The 16736-nt window shown below is 42.4% G+C and overlaps 1 protein-coding gene across 2 annotated transcripts in view; it reads left to right on the top strand.

Annotated features, from left to right (window-relative positions):
- CADM2 (cell adhesion molecule 2) overlaps nucleotides 1–16736 on the top strand; it is a 784471-nt gene that overhangs the window by 491371 nt on the left and 276364 nt on the right. For both annotated transcript variants that reach the window (XM_077294078.1, XM_077294076.1), the window contains exon 6: nucleotides 14496–14586. In XM_077294078.1, the coding sequence (XP_077150193.1) occupies nucleotides 14496–14586 (91 nt within the window). The remainder of the gene's footprint in view (nucleotides 1–14495; nucleotides 14587–16736) is intronic.

The raw sequence follows: 16736 nt of genomic DNA on the forward strand, positions 1-16736 counted from the left end.
TAAAGCTGAGCTTCAACCTTCCGGCTCTCATTATGTGGTTTTAAAAAAAAAAATGGTGGTTAGGGCCTACTAACGGCTTCTGCCCCTCCCTGGTGTTGTCCTCAACTAAATAAAGCTGAGCTTCAACCTTCCGGCTCTCATTAAGTGGTTTTAAAACAAAAATGGTGGTTAGGGCCTACTAACGGCTTCTGCCCCTCCCTGGTGTTGTCCTCAACTAAATAAAGCTGAGCTTCAACCTTCCGGCTCTCATTATGTGGTTTTAAAAAAAAAAATGGTGGTTAGGGCCTACTAACGGCTTCTGCCCCTCCCTGGTGTTGTCCTCAACTAAATAAAGCTGAGCTTCAACCTTCCGGCTCTCATTAAGTGGTTTTAAAAAAAAAATGGTGGTTAGGGCCTACTAACGGCTTCTGCCCCTCCCTGGTGTTGCCCTCAACTAAATAAAGCTGAGCTTCAACCTTCTGCTCCAAATTACCATTTTAAAAAATGCAATAGGCTTTTCCGGCCTACTAAAGGTGTCTGCCACTCCCTGGTGTTGTCCTCAACTGAACAAAGCTGAGCTTCCACATTCTGGCTTTCGCCCTATACTATCAGATATTAAACTGCATTTGGCCTACTAGTGTGGTTAGGCCCTTGAAACAGTGTCTGCTGCTCTTGGGTTTGCTACTCCACTGAACAAAGCAATGCCGCCTGTTTAGTCCTGTTACCAATTTTGAACTGCATGTAGCCTACTTTATTCTTTGGCCCTATATCTGTTTCCTCCTCATCCTGCCCATTGCCCAGCCACTGCTAAATGAGTCTGCTGGTACATTGACCTAGACCACTACATTCCCCTTGTACTCTACACAGCCAGAATCTGTCCCTGCTGAAAGTAAGGTTCCCCTTCCCGCATGTTATACCACCTTACACAGGGACAAAGAGGAAGGTGCAGATGAAAGTGCAGGTTCCTTCATCAGGTGGGGGGGCATACTCGTTGGCGACGTCACTGGCACAGGGCCCCTCAGAGTACGCAAAAGTGTCGCTGCTGGTGGGAGGCGCCCCCGCCATGCAAACACACCGCCGTACTTTGAGGGGCCCTGTGCCAGTGGCAATGCGAACGAGTGGGCCCCCCCCCCTGCTTGCTCAGGATCACAGCACTTGCAACTTTTAAATACTTACCTTTCCCTGCAACACCGCCGTGACGTAGTCCGCATTTCCTGGGCCCACGAAAAACTTGAGCCGGCCCTACTCCCCCCACAACTTTTGCCAAATGACCCCCAATTCCCTATGCCCAACTATTATTATAAAGTTAATTAAGATTGACAAGCTTCAGAAACAAGAATGGATGTTTTTGGCATTAAAATGGGCACTGTAGGTGTTTTCCTGGCCTCTACTCACTGCCGACTATGCTTCCCCATTGACTTGCATTGGGTTTCGTGTTTCGGTCGATCCCCGACTTTTAGCGATAATCGGCCGACTGCACTCGACTCGACTCTGGACAAAATCGGGTTTCCCAAAACCCTACTCGATCTTAAAAAAATGAAAGTCGCTCAACCCTAGTGGTCACTAACGGTATTGTGTTAGGTATGTCTTGTTGCAGGCCTGAGCTCCAGCTGTGTCGTTAAGCAGCGGGTGTTTCCTATTTGAGTCTCCTCTGGACTCAGTCTCTTGCCTGGCATTGTTGTATCCAGACCTATTTGGTCTCCTCCGGATTCCTTTCAGTCTGCCTCATGCAAGAAAAGCTAAGTCTGTTTTGTACAATTTGGATCGTTTGCATTATTCAGTGTTTTTGTCCAGCTTGCTTTACATTTGATTTTTGACTCGCTGGAAGCTCTAGGGGGCTGATATTCTCCCTCCACACTGTCAGTCGGTGTGGGGGTTCTTGAATGTTCAGCGTGGATGTTTTGTAGGGTTTTCTGCTAACCGCATAGTCCACTATCTATTTTCTGCTATCTAGACTATTGGGCCTCACTTTGCTGAATCTAGTTCATCTCTACGTTTGTGTTTTCCTCTTGCCTCACCGTTATTATTTGTTGGGGGCTTTCTATATCTTTGGGGTTCAATTTCTCTGGAGGCAAGCGAGGTCTTATTTTTTCCCTCTAGGGTTAGTCAGTTCTCCGGCTGGCTCGAGACATCTAGAACCAACGTAGGCACATTCACCGGCTACTTTTAGTTGTTTGTGTCAGGATCAGGTATGCGGTTAGTCCAGTTTCCACCTCCCTAGAGCAGTATTTATATTTTTGCTATCTTGCCGGAATATCAGAGATCCTCTGCCATTGGGATCATAACAGAATGCCAGGCCAAAAGAAAATATTTAATGCATCGCAGAAGCGGGATTAAAAAGAAGTTCTTAGTTTTGTTTTTTTTTTGCTGCAGTTTGCCTAGCTTCTTCCATCCCCTTTTTCTCTGAGTGGCTGAAACTCTGCTGCAGATATGAATGTCCAGACTCTGACTTCTAGTGTGGATCAGCTTGCTGCTAGGGTGCTAAGCATTCAGGATTTTGTTATCCATAACCCTATGTCTGAACCAAAAATACCTATTCCTGAGCCGTTTTTTGGAGATAGATCTAAGTTCCTGAATTTTAGGAATAATTGTAAATTGTTTCTGTCTCTGAAACCTCGTTCCTCTGGTGATTCCGCTCAGCAAGTTAAGATTGTTATTTCCTTCTTGCGCGGCGACCCTCAGGATTGGGCCTTCTCTCTGGCGCCAGGAGATCCTGCATTGGTGAATGTTGATGCGTTTTTTCTGGCACTTGGTTTGCTTTATGAGGAGCCTAATCTTGAAAATCAGGCTGAAAAAATGTTGCTGGTTATCTCTCAGGGTCAGGACAAAGCTGAGGTATATTGCCAAAAATTTCAGAAATGGTCCGTGCTTACTCAATGGAATGAGTGTGCACTGGCCGCAAATTTCAGAAATGGTCTTTCTGAAGCCATTAAAGATGTGATGGTGGGGTTTCCTATCCCTACAGGTCTAAATGATTCAATGGCTCTAGCCATTCAAATTGATCGACGTTTGCGGGAGCGCAAATCTGATAATCCTTTGGCGGTGCTGTCTGAACGGTCACCTGATTCTATGCAATGTGACAGAATTCTGACCAGAGCCGAGCGACAAAATCATAGACGTCAAAATGGGTTGTGTTTCTACTGTGGTGATTCAACACATGTTATCTCAGCATGCTCTAAACGTTTAAAGAAAAAAGTTAATCTTGTCGCCATTGGTACTTTTCAGCCTAAGTTTATTTTGTCTGTGACTTTAATTTGTTAATTATCTTCTTACTCAGTTATGGCTTTTGTGGATTCTGGTGCTGCTTTAAGTCTGATGGATTTGTCGTTTGCCAAGCGCTGCGGTTTTGTCCTGGAGCCTTTGGAAAATCCTATTCCTCTTAGAGGAATTGATTCTATGCCATTGGCAGAGAATAAACCTCAGTATTGGGCGCAGGTGACCATGTGCATGACTCCTGTACATCAGGAGGTGATTCGTTTTTTGGTACTGCATAAAATGCATGATGTTGTCGTTTTGGGTCTGCCATGGTTACAGGCCCATAATCCAGTTTTAGATTGGAAAGCTATGACTGTGTCTAGTTGGGGGTGTCAGGGGATTCATGGCGATTCTCCATTGGTGTCTATTGCTTCTTCTACTCCTTCTGAGATCCCTGAGTTTTTGTCAGACTTTCAGGATGTATTTTATGAGGCCAGGTCCAGTGCCCTTCCTCCTCATAGGGACTGTGATTGTGCTATAGATTTGATTCCTGGTAGTAAGTTTCCTAAGGGACGACTCTTTAATTTATCTGTGCCAGAGCATGCCGCGATGCGGAGTTATATAAAGGAGTCTTTGGAGAAGGGACATATTCGCCCATCCTCGTCCCCTCTTGGTGCAGGATTCTTTTTTGTGGGCAAGAAAGACGGGTCTCTGAGACCATGTATTGATTATCGTCTTCTGAATAAGATCACTGTTAAATTTCAGTATCCTTTGCCATTGTTGTCTGATTTGTTTGCTCGGATTAAGGGATCCAGTTGGTTCACCAAGATAGATCTTCGTGGTGCGTATAACCTTGTGCGCATAAAGCAGGGAGATGAATGGAAAACGGCATTTAATACGCCTGAGGGTCATTTTGAGTACCTGGTGATGCCTTTCGGATTATCTAATGCTCCTTCTGTGTTTCAGTCCTTCATGCATGACATCTTCCGGAAATATCTGGATAAATTTATGATTATTTATCTGGATGATATTTTGTTTTTTTCTGATGATTGGGAGTCCCATGTGAACCAGGTCAGGATGGTGTTTCAGGTTTTGCGGGAGAATGCTCTATTTGTGAAGGGTTCAAAATGTATCTTTGGGGTACAGAAGGTTTCTTTTTTGGGTTTTATTTTTTCTCCTTCTACTGTGGAGATGGACCCAGTTAAGGTCCGTGCCATTCATGACTGGACTCAGCCCACGTCTGTTAAGAGCCTGCAGAAGTTCTTGGGCTTTGCTAATTTTTACCGTCGTTTTATCGCTAATTTCTCCAGCGTGGTTAAACCTTTGACGGATATGACCAAGAAGGGTTCTGATGTTGCGAATTGGTCTCCTGCGGCCGTGGAGGCCTTTCGGGAGCTGAAGCGTCGGTTTACTTCAGCGCCAGTCTTGTGCCAGCCGGATGTCTCTCTTCCCTTCCAGGTTGAAGTTGATGCTTCTGAAATTGGTGCAGGGGCTGTTTTGTTGCAAAAAAGTTCTGATGGCTCCGTGATGAAGCCATGCGCCTTCTTTTCAAGGAAATTTTCGCCTGCTGAGCGGAACTATGATGTTGGTAATCGGGAGTTGTTGGCCATGAAGTGGGCATTTGAGGAGTGGCGACATTGGCTTGAGGGAGCTAGACATCGTGTGGTGGTCTTGACTGATCATAAAAATCTGATTTACCTCGAGTCTGCCAAGCGCCTGAATCCTAGACAGGCCCGTTGGTCGTTGTTTTTCTCCCGTTTTGACTTTGTGGTCTCGTACCTGCCTGGTTCGAAGAACGTGAAGGTTGATGCACTTTCTAGGAGTTTTGTGCCTGATTCTCTGGGAGTCTCTGAGCCGGCTGGTATTCTCAGAGAGGGAGTAATTTTGTCTGCCATTTCCCCAGATTTGCGACGAGGGCTGCAAAAATTTCAGGCTGATAGGCCTGATCGTTGTCCACCAGAGAGATTGTTTGTCCCTGATGGATGGACCAACAGAGTTATTTCTGAGGTTCATTCTTCGGTGTTGGCGGGACATCCTGGGATTTTTGGTACCAGAGATTTGGTGGCTAGGTCCTTTTGGTGGCCTTCCTTGTCGCGGGATGTGCGTTCTTTTGTGCAGTCCTGTGGGATTTGTGCTCGGGCTAAGCCTTGCTGTTCTCGTGCCAGCGGGTTGCTTTTGCCCTTGCCTATCCCAAAGAGGCCTTGGATGCACATTTCCATGGATTTCATTTCGGATCTTCCGGTGTCTTGGAAGATGTCTGTCATCTGGGTGGTGTGCGATCGTTTTTCTAAAATGGTCCATTTGGTGCCCTTGCCTAAGTTGCCTTCCTCCTCTGATTTGGTTCCTTTGTTCTTTCAGAATGTGGTTCGTTTGCATTGCATCCCTGAGAATATTGTATCTGACAGAGGATCCCAGTTTGTGTCCAGATTCTGGCGATCCTTTTGTGCTAAGATGGGTATTGATTTGTCTTTTTCGTCGGCTTTTCATCCTCAGACTAATGGCCAGACCGAGCGAACTAATCAGACGTTAGAGACTTATTTGAGATGTTTTGTTTCTGCTGATCAGGACGACTGGGTTACCTTTTTGCCACTGGCCGAGTTTGCCCTTAATAATCGGGCTAGTTCTGCCACCTTGGTTTCACCCTTTTTCTGCAACTCTGGTTTTCATCCTCGTTTCTCCTCGGGTCAGGTTGAATCTTCTGACTGTCCTGGGGTTGATTCTGTGGTGGATAGGTTGCAGCGGATTTGGAACCATGTGGTGGACAATTTGAAATTGTCACAAGACAAGGCCCAGCGGTTTGCCAACCGCCGCCGCGGTGTGGGTCTCCGACTTCGTGTTGGGGATTTGGTTTGGTTGTCTTCTCGGCATGTTCCTTTGAAAGTCTCCTCTCCTAAGTTCGCTTTATCGGTCCTTATAAGATTTTGGAAATCCTTAACCCGGTGTCTTTTCGCTTGGACCTTCCAGCGTCTTTTGCTATTCATAATGTGTTCCATAGGTCCTTGTTGCGGCGGTACGTGGTGCCTATGGTTCCTGCTGTTGAGCCTCCTGCCCCGGTTTTGGTTGAGGGCGAGTTGGAGTATGTGGTGGAGAAGATTCTGGATTCTCGTATCTCTAGACGGAAACTCCAGTATTTAGTTAAGTGGAAAGGCTATGGTCAGGAGGATAATTCCTGGGTTGTCGCCTCTGATGTTCATGCGGCTGATTTGGTTCATGCCTTTCACGCTCCTCGTCCTGATCGCCCTGGGGGTCTAGGTGAGGGTTCGGTGACCCCTCCTCAAGGGGGGGGTACTGTTGTGAAGTGTGTTTCTGGGCTCCCTCTGGTGGTCACTAACGGTATTGTGTTAGGTATGTCTTGTTGCAGGCCTGAGCTCCAGCTGTGTCGTTAAGCAGCGGGTGTTTCCTATTTGAGTCTCCTCTGGACTCAGTCTCTTGCCTGGCATCGTTGTATCCAGACCTATTTGGTCTCCTCCGGATTCCTTTCAGTCTGCCTCATGCAAGAAAAGCTAAGTCTGTTTTGTACAATTTGGATCGTTTGCATTATTCAGTGTTTTTGTCCAGCTTGCTTTACATTTGATTTTTGACTCGCTGGAAGCTCTAGGGGGCTGATATTCTCCATCCACACCATCAGTCGGTGTGGGGGTTCTTGAATGTTCAGCGTGGATGTTTTGTAGGGTTTTCTGCTAACCGCATAGTCCACTATCTATTTTCTGCTATCTAGACTATTGGGCCTCACTTTGCTGAATCTAGTTCATCTCTACGTTTGTGTTTTCCTCTTGCCTCACCGTTATTATTTGTTGGGGGCTTTCTATATCTTTGGGGTTCAATTTCTCTGGAGGCAAGTGAGGTCTTATTTTTTCCCTCTAGGGGTAGTCAGTTCTCCGGCTGGCTCGAGACGTCTAGAACCAACGTAGGCACGTTCACCGGCTACTTTTAGTTGTTTGTGTCAGGATCAGGTATGCGGTTAGTCCAGTTTCCACCTCCCTAGAGCAGTATTTATATTTTTACTATCTTGCCGGAATATCAGAGATCCTCTGCCATTGGGATCATAACAGAAAACTAAACGGTAGAAATGGATGAACCCCTGGATGTTTGGTTAGACCGGTTCACACAAACAGTAAAAAAAAGTTCTGTTCTGGTACTAGAACATTACCCAAAACTGGACCGCATTGGGGCTCGAACATCCAGTGTTTGTTGCGCTGTCATGTGCAGCGGGGCACACACTGCTTCTGAATGGCTGTAAAATCATTTCTGCCAGTCAAACAGCCAAGCTTCCATGCTGTCATCTGCGAGCTTAGCCTCAGTGACTAGCGGTGACATTGTCGAGGTTTCCGCAGGTCACTGAGGCTGCATTCCCAGCTAGGCTTCTGAACTGCCAGGTCTTGGTGAGATCACAAACATCAGGAAAAAGTGAGAAAGCAGCAGCTCTACCTTTCTCTGGATGTACAGTACAGTCCAAAAGTTTGGACACACCTTCTCATTTAAAGATGTTTCTGTATTTTCATGACTATGAAAATTGTAAATTCACACTGAAGGCATCAAAACTATGAATTAACACATGTGGAAGTATATACTTAACAAAAAAGTGTGAAACAACTGAAAATATGTCTTATATTCTAGGTTCTTCAAAGTAGCCACCTTTTGCTTTGATGACTGCTTTGCACACTCTTGGCGTTCTCTTGATGAGCTTCAAAAGGTAGTCACCAGAAATGGTCTTCCAACAATCTTGAAGGAGTTCCCAGAGATGCTTAGCACTTGTTGGCCCTTTTGCCTTCACTCTGCTGTCCAGCTCACCCCAAACCATCTCGATTGGGTTCAGGTCTGGTGACTGTGGTAGCCAGGTCATCTGGCGTAGCACCCCTTCACTTCCCTTCTCAGTCAAATAGCCCTTACACAGCCTGGAGCTGTGTTTGGGGTCATTGTCCTGTTGAAAAATAAATGATGGTCCAATAAACGCAAACCGGATGGAATAGCATGCCACTGCAAGATGCTGTGGTAGCCATGCTCGTTCAGTATGCCTTCAATTTTGAATAAATCCCCAATAGTGTCACCAGAAAAGCATCCCCACACCATCACACCTCCTCCTCCATGCTTGACGGTGGGAACCAGGCATGTAGTGTCCATCCGGTCACCTTTTCTGCGACGCACAAAGACACAGGTGGTTGAACCACAGATCTCAAATTTGGACTCATCAGACCAAAGCACAGATTTCCACTGGTCTAATGTCCATTCCTTGTGTTCTTTAGCCCAAACAAGTCTCTTCTGCTTGTTGCTTGTCCTTAGCAGTGGTTTCCTAGCAGCTATTATACCATGAAGGCCTGCTGCACAAAGTCTCCTCTTAACAGTTGTTGTAGAGATGTGTCTGCTGCTAGAACTCTGTGTGGCATTGACCTGGTCTCTAATCTGAGCTGCTGTTAACCTGCGATTTCTGAGGCTGGTGACTCGGATAAACTTATCCTCAGAAGCAGAGGTGACTCTTGGTCTTCCTTTCCTGGGGCTGTCCTCATGTGAGCCAGTTTCTTTGTAGCTCTTGATGGTTTTTGCCACTGCACTTGGGGGCACTTTCAAAGTTTTCCTAACTTTTCGGACTGACTGACCTTCATTTCTTAAAGTAATGATGGCCATTTTTATTTGCGTAGCTGCATTTTTCTCGCCATAATTCAAATTCTAACAGTCTATTCAGTAGGACTATCAGCTGTGTATCTACCAGACTTCTGCTCAACACAACTGATGGTCCCAACCCCATTTATAAGGCAAGAAATCCCACTTATTAAGCCTGACAGTGCACACCTGTGAAGTGAAAACCATTTCCAGTGACTACCTCTTGAACCTCATCAAGAGAATGCCAAGAGTGTGCAAAGCAGTCCTCAAAGCAAAATGTGGCTACTTTGAAGAACCTAGAATATAAGACATAATTTCAGTTGTTTCACACTTTTTTGTTAAGTATATAATTCCACATGTGTTAATATTCATAGTTTTGATGCCTTCAGTGTGAATGTACAATTTTCATAGTCATGAAAATGCAGTAAAATCTTTAAATGAGAAGGTGTGTCCAAACTTTTGGTCTGTACTGTATGTTCTAAATTTTGCGGAGAGTGAAACTGCCGCTGATTGGCTTTAGAGAATTTATTGACATATCAATATCATGTAATTACCTGGAGAGACTGTGCTGACACCACTTGAATGGCACTAGACGTGAGTTTTAGTATCATAATTTTGTAACTTAGGGATTGAATGAGGGTTGTCTGAGTAGTGAACAACCCCTTTAGCTTCTGGAACTTATCTGTCCTGTGTCTTAATATGCATGAATATCGGGCTGACACAGACAGAAAAGTGCCTCTGTGCAAAAACATTATATGAGTCCTTTTCAGTGCAATACTGTGTCTTTGATAGAAGCTTGTTGCTACTTTGGAGGAGGAAGTGGGCCCTCCTACCTCTTCTTTACTCCTGGTTGCACCAGTAGTATATCTGCCCCTAAATATGTTGTAGAGACAGACTCTACCACTGTTTTTTAACCTTTGCAAAGAGGATCCAACCAGCACAGGTGGGATTTATCACCTATGTTACTTGGTTAAATAGACCAGCACAGGACTGTCCTGTGCTAATAACTTGCATTTTGAGCAACCAAATTGATAAGGAATTTGCTAATGGTTATAGAAGGAATGTAGAGGTGAAAATAAGTGCAGTGTAATGGGAGCCCATTTTTATCCATGCTATAGCACCTTAGCTTATATTTCTATATTTTTGGCAAAAGCCCATTTTCAATAATAATTGAATTCTTCTTTGCTATTTCTGTATTTCAAAGCAAGTCGAAGGCTGTCTGTCAGTTCAAATTAAGATCTGGGTATTCCCAGATCTTAATTTGAACTGACAGACAGCCTTCGACTTGCTTTGAATTCCTCATATATCTAGAACTTAGTTATCCAAGTTGACTATGTCATTTAAACTTTGTTTTCTTCTAAGGAGCTCATTAATCTCCACATCACATGTTGTCTTCAATGTCTAATTAGGGAAATGTTCCAATTGGGAGATGTATCAAATACTGCATCAGACAAATAAATGCACAGGTAACTGAACACTAAGGATGGTGCAATTTAAAGGCCACATCTGTACACTAGGTACATTTTTGCTGCTATATTTCTGAGTTAGTTTGCTAGATTTTGGCAGAAAGCACAGACAAACTTTGCTCAAACTTTGCTTCATGTTTTTCTTCAAAAGAACTTTAAATTCTATCCAAAAAGTTTACTGTTTTTTATTAGTTCAGGAAAGAGAACAATAAAATAATGAAGTTGTTATTATATTCTTATTCTGTTTAGTTTAGTGAGCACATGTAGAAATGTTCCTCAACTTCTTGCCCCATACAGTTTAACACATTTATTGTTGCATTACAGTGGTTTGTTAAACTTACAAAAAGCGTAGAGAGATATTTCAGGATTAGATTACTCATCCATACAGCATTACATGCTTTATGTCACATTTTGGTGGTACACAACAGTAAAAAAAGCGTTTGAAAATGTTGCTTGTTTCTTCACATTTTTTACACATACACTACTCCATGTTCTGGAGTACAATTTTGTGATATATAAGGGTGTGTGTTCACGTTCAGGAATGGGCAGCGCTTTGGACATCTGCCGGCTATTGGATACAAGTTAATTTGCATGTTTTCTTTGAACCATGCAGATTCACCATGTCCAATACATTGTACGGGTGAAATTTATCTTGCGGAGGCTCTTGTGGAGGCAAGATAAATAGACATGCTGCGGTCTGGAAAGACGAGCCACATATCTGCCTTCGCAGGTGAGCCGCGGGCTCACATGGTGGGCATGGGATTACTTGAAATCCCATCCATTATGCTGTAACATCTGGATGCTGCAGGTTGGACTCTGCACAAATATGCAGCGTTCAACTCGCAATATTTACTGATCGTGTGCACATACCCTAACACTAAAGAAATCCTTTAAAAATTTTGCTGGGTTACATTTTTCAGCCATACAGTATTATGTGTCTGTTGGTATAAAATCCTCAAAAAACTTGATCAAAATGTTATTGTTATTATATTGATTACCCATAGACTATTCCGTGGTCTAGAGTACATTTCCTTGGTACTTAACACTTAAAAAACGTCTTAAAAATGTACATCTTGTGAGTAAATTTTGTTGATATATAAATTTTATCGGAATTATATTGCTCATTCATAGACAATTAAGTGGTCTTGAATAGATTTTGTTGGCAAATAAACCTCCCAAAACTTGATTACAAAATTTATCCGTACTGTATTGTTCATCTACAGGGTATTACATCTTCTTGGGTACATTTTGTTGCTATAAAAGCCTCAATAAACGTGTTCAATATTTATCAATACTATACTGCTCACCCATAGGGTATTAAGTCTTCTTGGGTACATTTCATTGGTATATAATCCTCAAAAAACATGTTCAAAAATTTATGCTGTGTGCACACAATTCAGATTTGGTGCGTTTTTTTGGCATTTGTTTCTGAGCGGATTTGTGGCAAAACCTGATGTCAGGAAAGTGAATGAGAAACCTGAAGTGTCATGCACACACTGAGTATTTTTGACCTGCAGATTGGATGGAGAAAATAATATGCAGCATGTCAATTCTCTGTGCGTTTTTGAACTTCCACTTCAGTCATGTCACACAAAAACGCAGGCAAAAAAGCATAAAAAATTAGCGTTTTTGCAGCTGCTATTTTACTGCCAAGAAATGCAGAAATGGTGCAGAAATTTTACTCAACGTGTGCACATACCCTTATTGGTATTATATTTCTCACCCATAGACTATTCCATTGTCTGGACTACATTTCCTTGGTATATAATCCTCAAAAGTGCATAGTCTTTATGAGTCTAGAGTATGAGTATGAGTATACATGACAATTTGAACAGAATGTGTATGAGGCCCTCATTTATGTCTAATACAGGGTGTATCTGAATATCTTATTTTTGGAACTCCTTGATTCCTACATAAATGAAATTGAAATTTCCGTTTTTTTAATAAAAAAAAAACAATTTTGGTTTACATAAATTATACATTTTTTTAAATCCTTTTTAAAATTTGCCTTATATACAAGTCATTATAAAGGAAAAATGTTTTGTAACATTTTTTTCGTGTAAAATGCAATTTCTCTTCGGTTTGGAATATTTTATTGTCACTCCTTAAAGTGGAGTAAAAGTGTGACACCATTGTTTTCAGCAGCAATCTGGGGGTCAGAGATGCTTTCAGGGGTCTTCCCCATGCTGTTCTCCTTCACTCAGCACTTTCCCCATCTATTTGGACATTTTCACTGCCCCCCGACTTCTAAGTAGGGTCTGCCGCAATAAAGCTCAGCTTTCCTATTGACATGTGAGTATTAGGAATTGCTCAGCTCAAGCAACAAGCATCCAAGCTTTGCAGTCCCTAGTAGAGTCCTATTCACAAAGAGAGAAAATGTGTGTTTTTTGATGGGTGAAATGGAATGGTCTACTAGTATTAACTTGGACAAGCACAAGCTTGGTCATGCAAGACATTGCGGGGGGTATAATGAGCACACATGCAGTGATTAGTGTTCAATATATTGGCTCCTAGTTGCTTAGACATGCCACAAAAGTCAGAAATTGTGTCTATCATAAGTTCTAACTACTGCTGAGTTCTTATTTTTCTTTTGCACTTACGTTCATACATTTAACAATAGAGCTGAAGAACAAAACTGACAAGAGGAAACCAACCTCCCTCCCCTCCAATTTTACAAAAATGTGACCATTTTTTTTCAAAATATGGCATAATGAAAAATACAATCCTAAACTTAGAAATTGCAACAACAAGAAGGAAAATTTGTGCAATTATGCAAATAATGGGATTTATTATCATGTTAATGATATGCATATTATAAAAAAATGGAAGCAATGTTTTCGATAATGTCTTTATTGAGAATCGAGTATGATCTCCACATGCAGAAATACACACACATGCTTTGGCATGCTATCACTGTGGTTATTGTTTTTTTTGTAGAGCGCACTTTGCATGCAATGGCCTGGTGTTGGCATGTTGAAAAATGGCTCTTGGCACACTTTGAATAAATGGCCATCCTTTTCATTGGTTCCACCACCAAATCAATAAAATGCAAGCTGAAAATGTACCTGAAATGAGGCCAAAAGGAGTCTGGCTACTTTACATTATGCCACCCCACATCATAATACCGAGAGTGTGACCAGTATGATGTTCCCTTGTGAACGACTCTTCATGGTGTTGCCTACATGGTCTTGTCAGATTTAAAGAATAAGATGTAGAGATTAACTCTTTATTGTAAGTGAAATTAGATGTCACATACCAAGCCTAAGATGTCAAACAGTGTCTACACAAACCATCAGATGGTGCTTGCATGACTTTGTGTTTCGATCCAAACATCCAGCTACAGATGTTCTCTTGACCTCATGCCATTACAATCAAAGGCTACCATGGTGCAGAGCAAGAAGGCAATGAAGGCTGGAATGAATGTTTATTTTCTTCAGCAATGAGTCCTGCTTTTGTCTTGGATGCAATGATAGCCAGTTATTGGTCTGGAGAATACATGGGCAACACCCTAAAATGGGAATGTGAAAGTGACCTAGGAGCTATTTTTTCAACATGACAATGCCAAGTCGCATGTTGCTCGTACTTTCACATTGAGCACATCTGGGACATCATTGGTGTGCAATTGAAAAGGGAGCTGCCAACAGCGGATCTTGAAGATTTGCATGTCTAAGTGCATTCAGAGTTAGATAACATTCCTCAGACAATGATTAATAACCTTACTGATAGTAGAGAAGGTGTGTAATTGCATATATTTCTGCAGATCGAGATGTTTTCCATTTTTTCATTTTATTCATTTGCATGGCTTTAACATATCTATTGATTCTGTGATTTTCATAAATCCACAACTTCCTCTTCTTGCTGTTGCAGTTTCAATATTGAGGTTGGCATATTAAGCGCAAATCATAATGTGTACTTATGCTACTTCATGTCTGCTATACTTGTACTCAAAAAGGGACACCAGGCAACATTGCAGCATGGTTCATGTTTTTTTAGGCAGGGTTTCCATTATATTTGTGCCATATTTCAGTGACTTCCTTATGGCTTTCGTATGGAGCTCTGGAAAGAGAAAAGCATTGTTTACTGAACTTTGGTGGGCGAACTTCCGAAAATGAGGTCAGCCATGATAAAGCCACTGATGTGGCAAACCTGATCTGAACCTAAATCACACTTTTCATTTGATGTATTCTAAATAAACTATTTATAAAAAAATGTTTTGTTACAAAGCCAATAATTATTTTTTACTTTTCTCATTTGCAGATACGCCTACTGTAAAGATTCATCCCTCCACTCCTGTTCCTCAAGAAGGCCAGCCACTAATTTTAACTTGTGAATCTAAAGGAAAACCTCTGTAAGTGTTTTATTTTTACTAAAAAACTGCAGAAAAGAGTATTAAAGGCACTAAGCAGTTTTTGTGGCATCATGGGACTAGAAAAAAGATCTTTTTTTCCTCCCATGAACACTTCTGCTTTAGTGCACGAGCTATGCCTGGTGCTGCAGCTCATACCCATTCATGTGGATGGGGCTGAGCTGTCATATGTGACAAAGCCAATAATAGAGGGTGTTAGATAGTGTTGAGCATTCCGATACCGCAAGTATCGGGTATCGGCCGATATTTGCGGTATCTGAATTCCGATACCGAGTTCCGATATTATTGTGATATCGGAAATCGGAATCGGAAGTTCCCAGTGTATGGTTCCCAGGGTCTGGAGGAGAGGAGACTCTCCTTCAGGCCCTGGGATCCATATTCATGTAAAAAATAAAGAATTAAAATAAAAAATACGGATATACTCACCGTCCGGCGGCCCCTAGACCTAAACCGATGTAACCGGCAGCCTCCGTTCCTAAGAATGAGGAGTTTAGGACCTGCGATGATGTCGCGGCTTGTGATTGGTCGCGTGAGCGGTCACATGAGTGGTCACGCGACCAATCACAAGCCGCGACGTCATCGAAGGTCCTACACTCCTCATTCTTAGGAACGGAGGCTGCCGGTAACATCGGTAAGGTCCAGGGGCCGCCGGACGGGTGAGTATATCCATATTTTTTATTTTAATTCTTTATTTTTTACATGAATATGGATCCCAGGGCCTGAAGGAGAGTTTCCTCTCCTTCAGACCCTGGGAACCATCCAGGATACCTTCCGATACTTGTGTCCCATTGACTTGTATTGGTATCGGGTATCGGTATCGGCGATATCCGATATTTTTCGGGTATCGGCCGATACTATCCGATACCGATACTTTCAAGTATCGGAAGGTATCGCTCAGCACTAGTGTTAGAAAAATTCAGTTGTAGTAAAATATCTTTACACTTAAAAACCCAAGTAACATCTGCAGAAAGACAGAATTTATTTGTTTTACTTGCTTATATTGCTCCATTCATTTCCACAGCGTTTTAGAGATATCATCATTAGTGATGAGCAAGTGTGCTCATTACTCGAGTTTCTCCGAGCATGCTCGGGTGGTCACCAAGTATTTTTGGCATGCTCGGAGATTTAGTTTATGTTGATGCAGCTGCATGATTTGCGGCTGCTAGATAGCGTGAATATATGTTGGGATTCCCTAACAAACAGGCAATCCACACATGTATTCAAGCTGTTTAGCAGCGGCAAATCATGCAGCTGCATTGACATAAACTAAATCTATGAGCATGCCCAAATACTTGGAGAACACCCTAGTAACGAGCACACTTGCTCATCACTAATCATCATCAGTGTTCTCATTGGGATTCACAATCTAGATTCCCAAACAGTATATCTTTGGAGTGTTCTATGACACCATAAAGTCTGCAGTAAACCCACACAAACACGGGGGGAACATATAAACTCCTTGCAGATCTTGTCCTTGGTGGGATTTGAACCCAGGACTCAGCACTGCACTGCTAACCACTGAGCCACCAAGTTGCCTTTTGTAGGATTATTCTTTGACTTTGAGATCTTTATCAAAATTTCCAAAAATAATTGAAAAAACTACAGCAGCATTTATATTCTCTGCACCATCATAAACAATATAGCACAAAAGATCTAGGGGCATTAAATATTACTGAACTAGCTAGGTGTACCAATTTTTTACACCACCAGACAATCTCAGGAAAATAGTATGTATAAATAGCCAAGAGAATCCTTTATAAAATATCTAAAACATAACTTTTAATACCATATTTCATAAAAACATTTCATGGACACAGAAAAAACGTGATAAAGTGCAAAACAGTGCATACCAGTGCTCAATTAAAAAAATGGTTTTGTCTCACCAAATTGATAAACGCTTGACAGGAGCCAGTTCATGCTTTGAGGGGGACAAAGGGAGGAAAGTATTTGACTATGCTACCCCAGTCGTGCCCCTGTATTGCTCCTGCCCTGACAAGGGCAGTACCCGAGTCAGACTAAATACTTGTACCCACCACAACAGGTTTACACAACCCTACGCGTTTCCTCTCACATCTGTGAGATTCATCAGGGGAAAATACTAGATTGTGGAATATGCTCTTTAGAAAAAGCGC

This window comes from Ranitomeya variabilis, chromosome 3 (assembly GCF_051348905.1).
Source record: "Ranitomeya variabilis isolate aRanVar5 chromosome 3, aRanVar5.hap1, whole genome shotgun sequence".
Classification (NCBI taxonomy): domain Eukaryota; kingdom Metazoa; phylum Chordata; class Amphibia; order Anura; family Dendrobatidae; genus Ranitomeya; species Ranitomeya variabilis.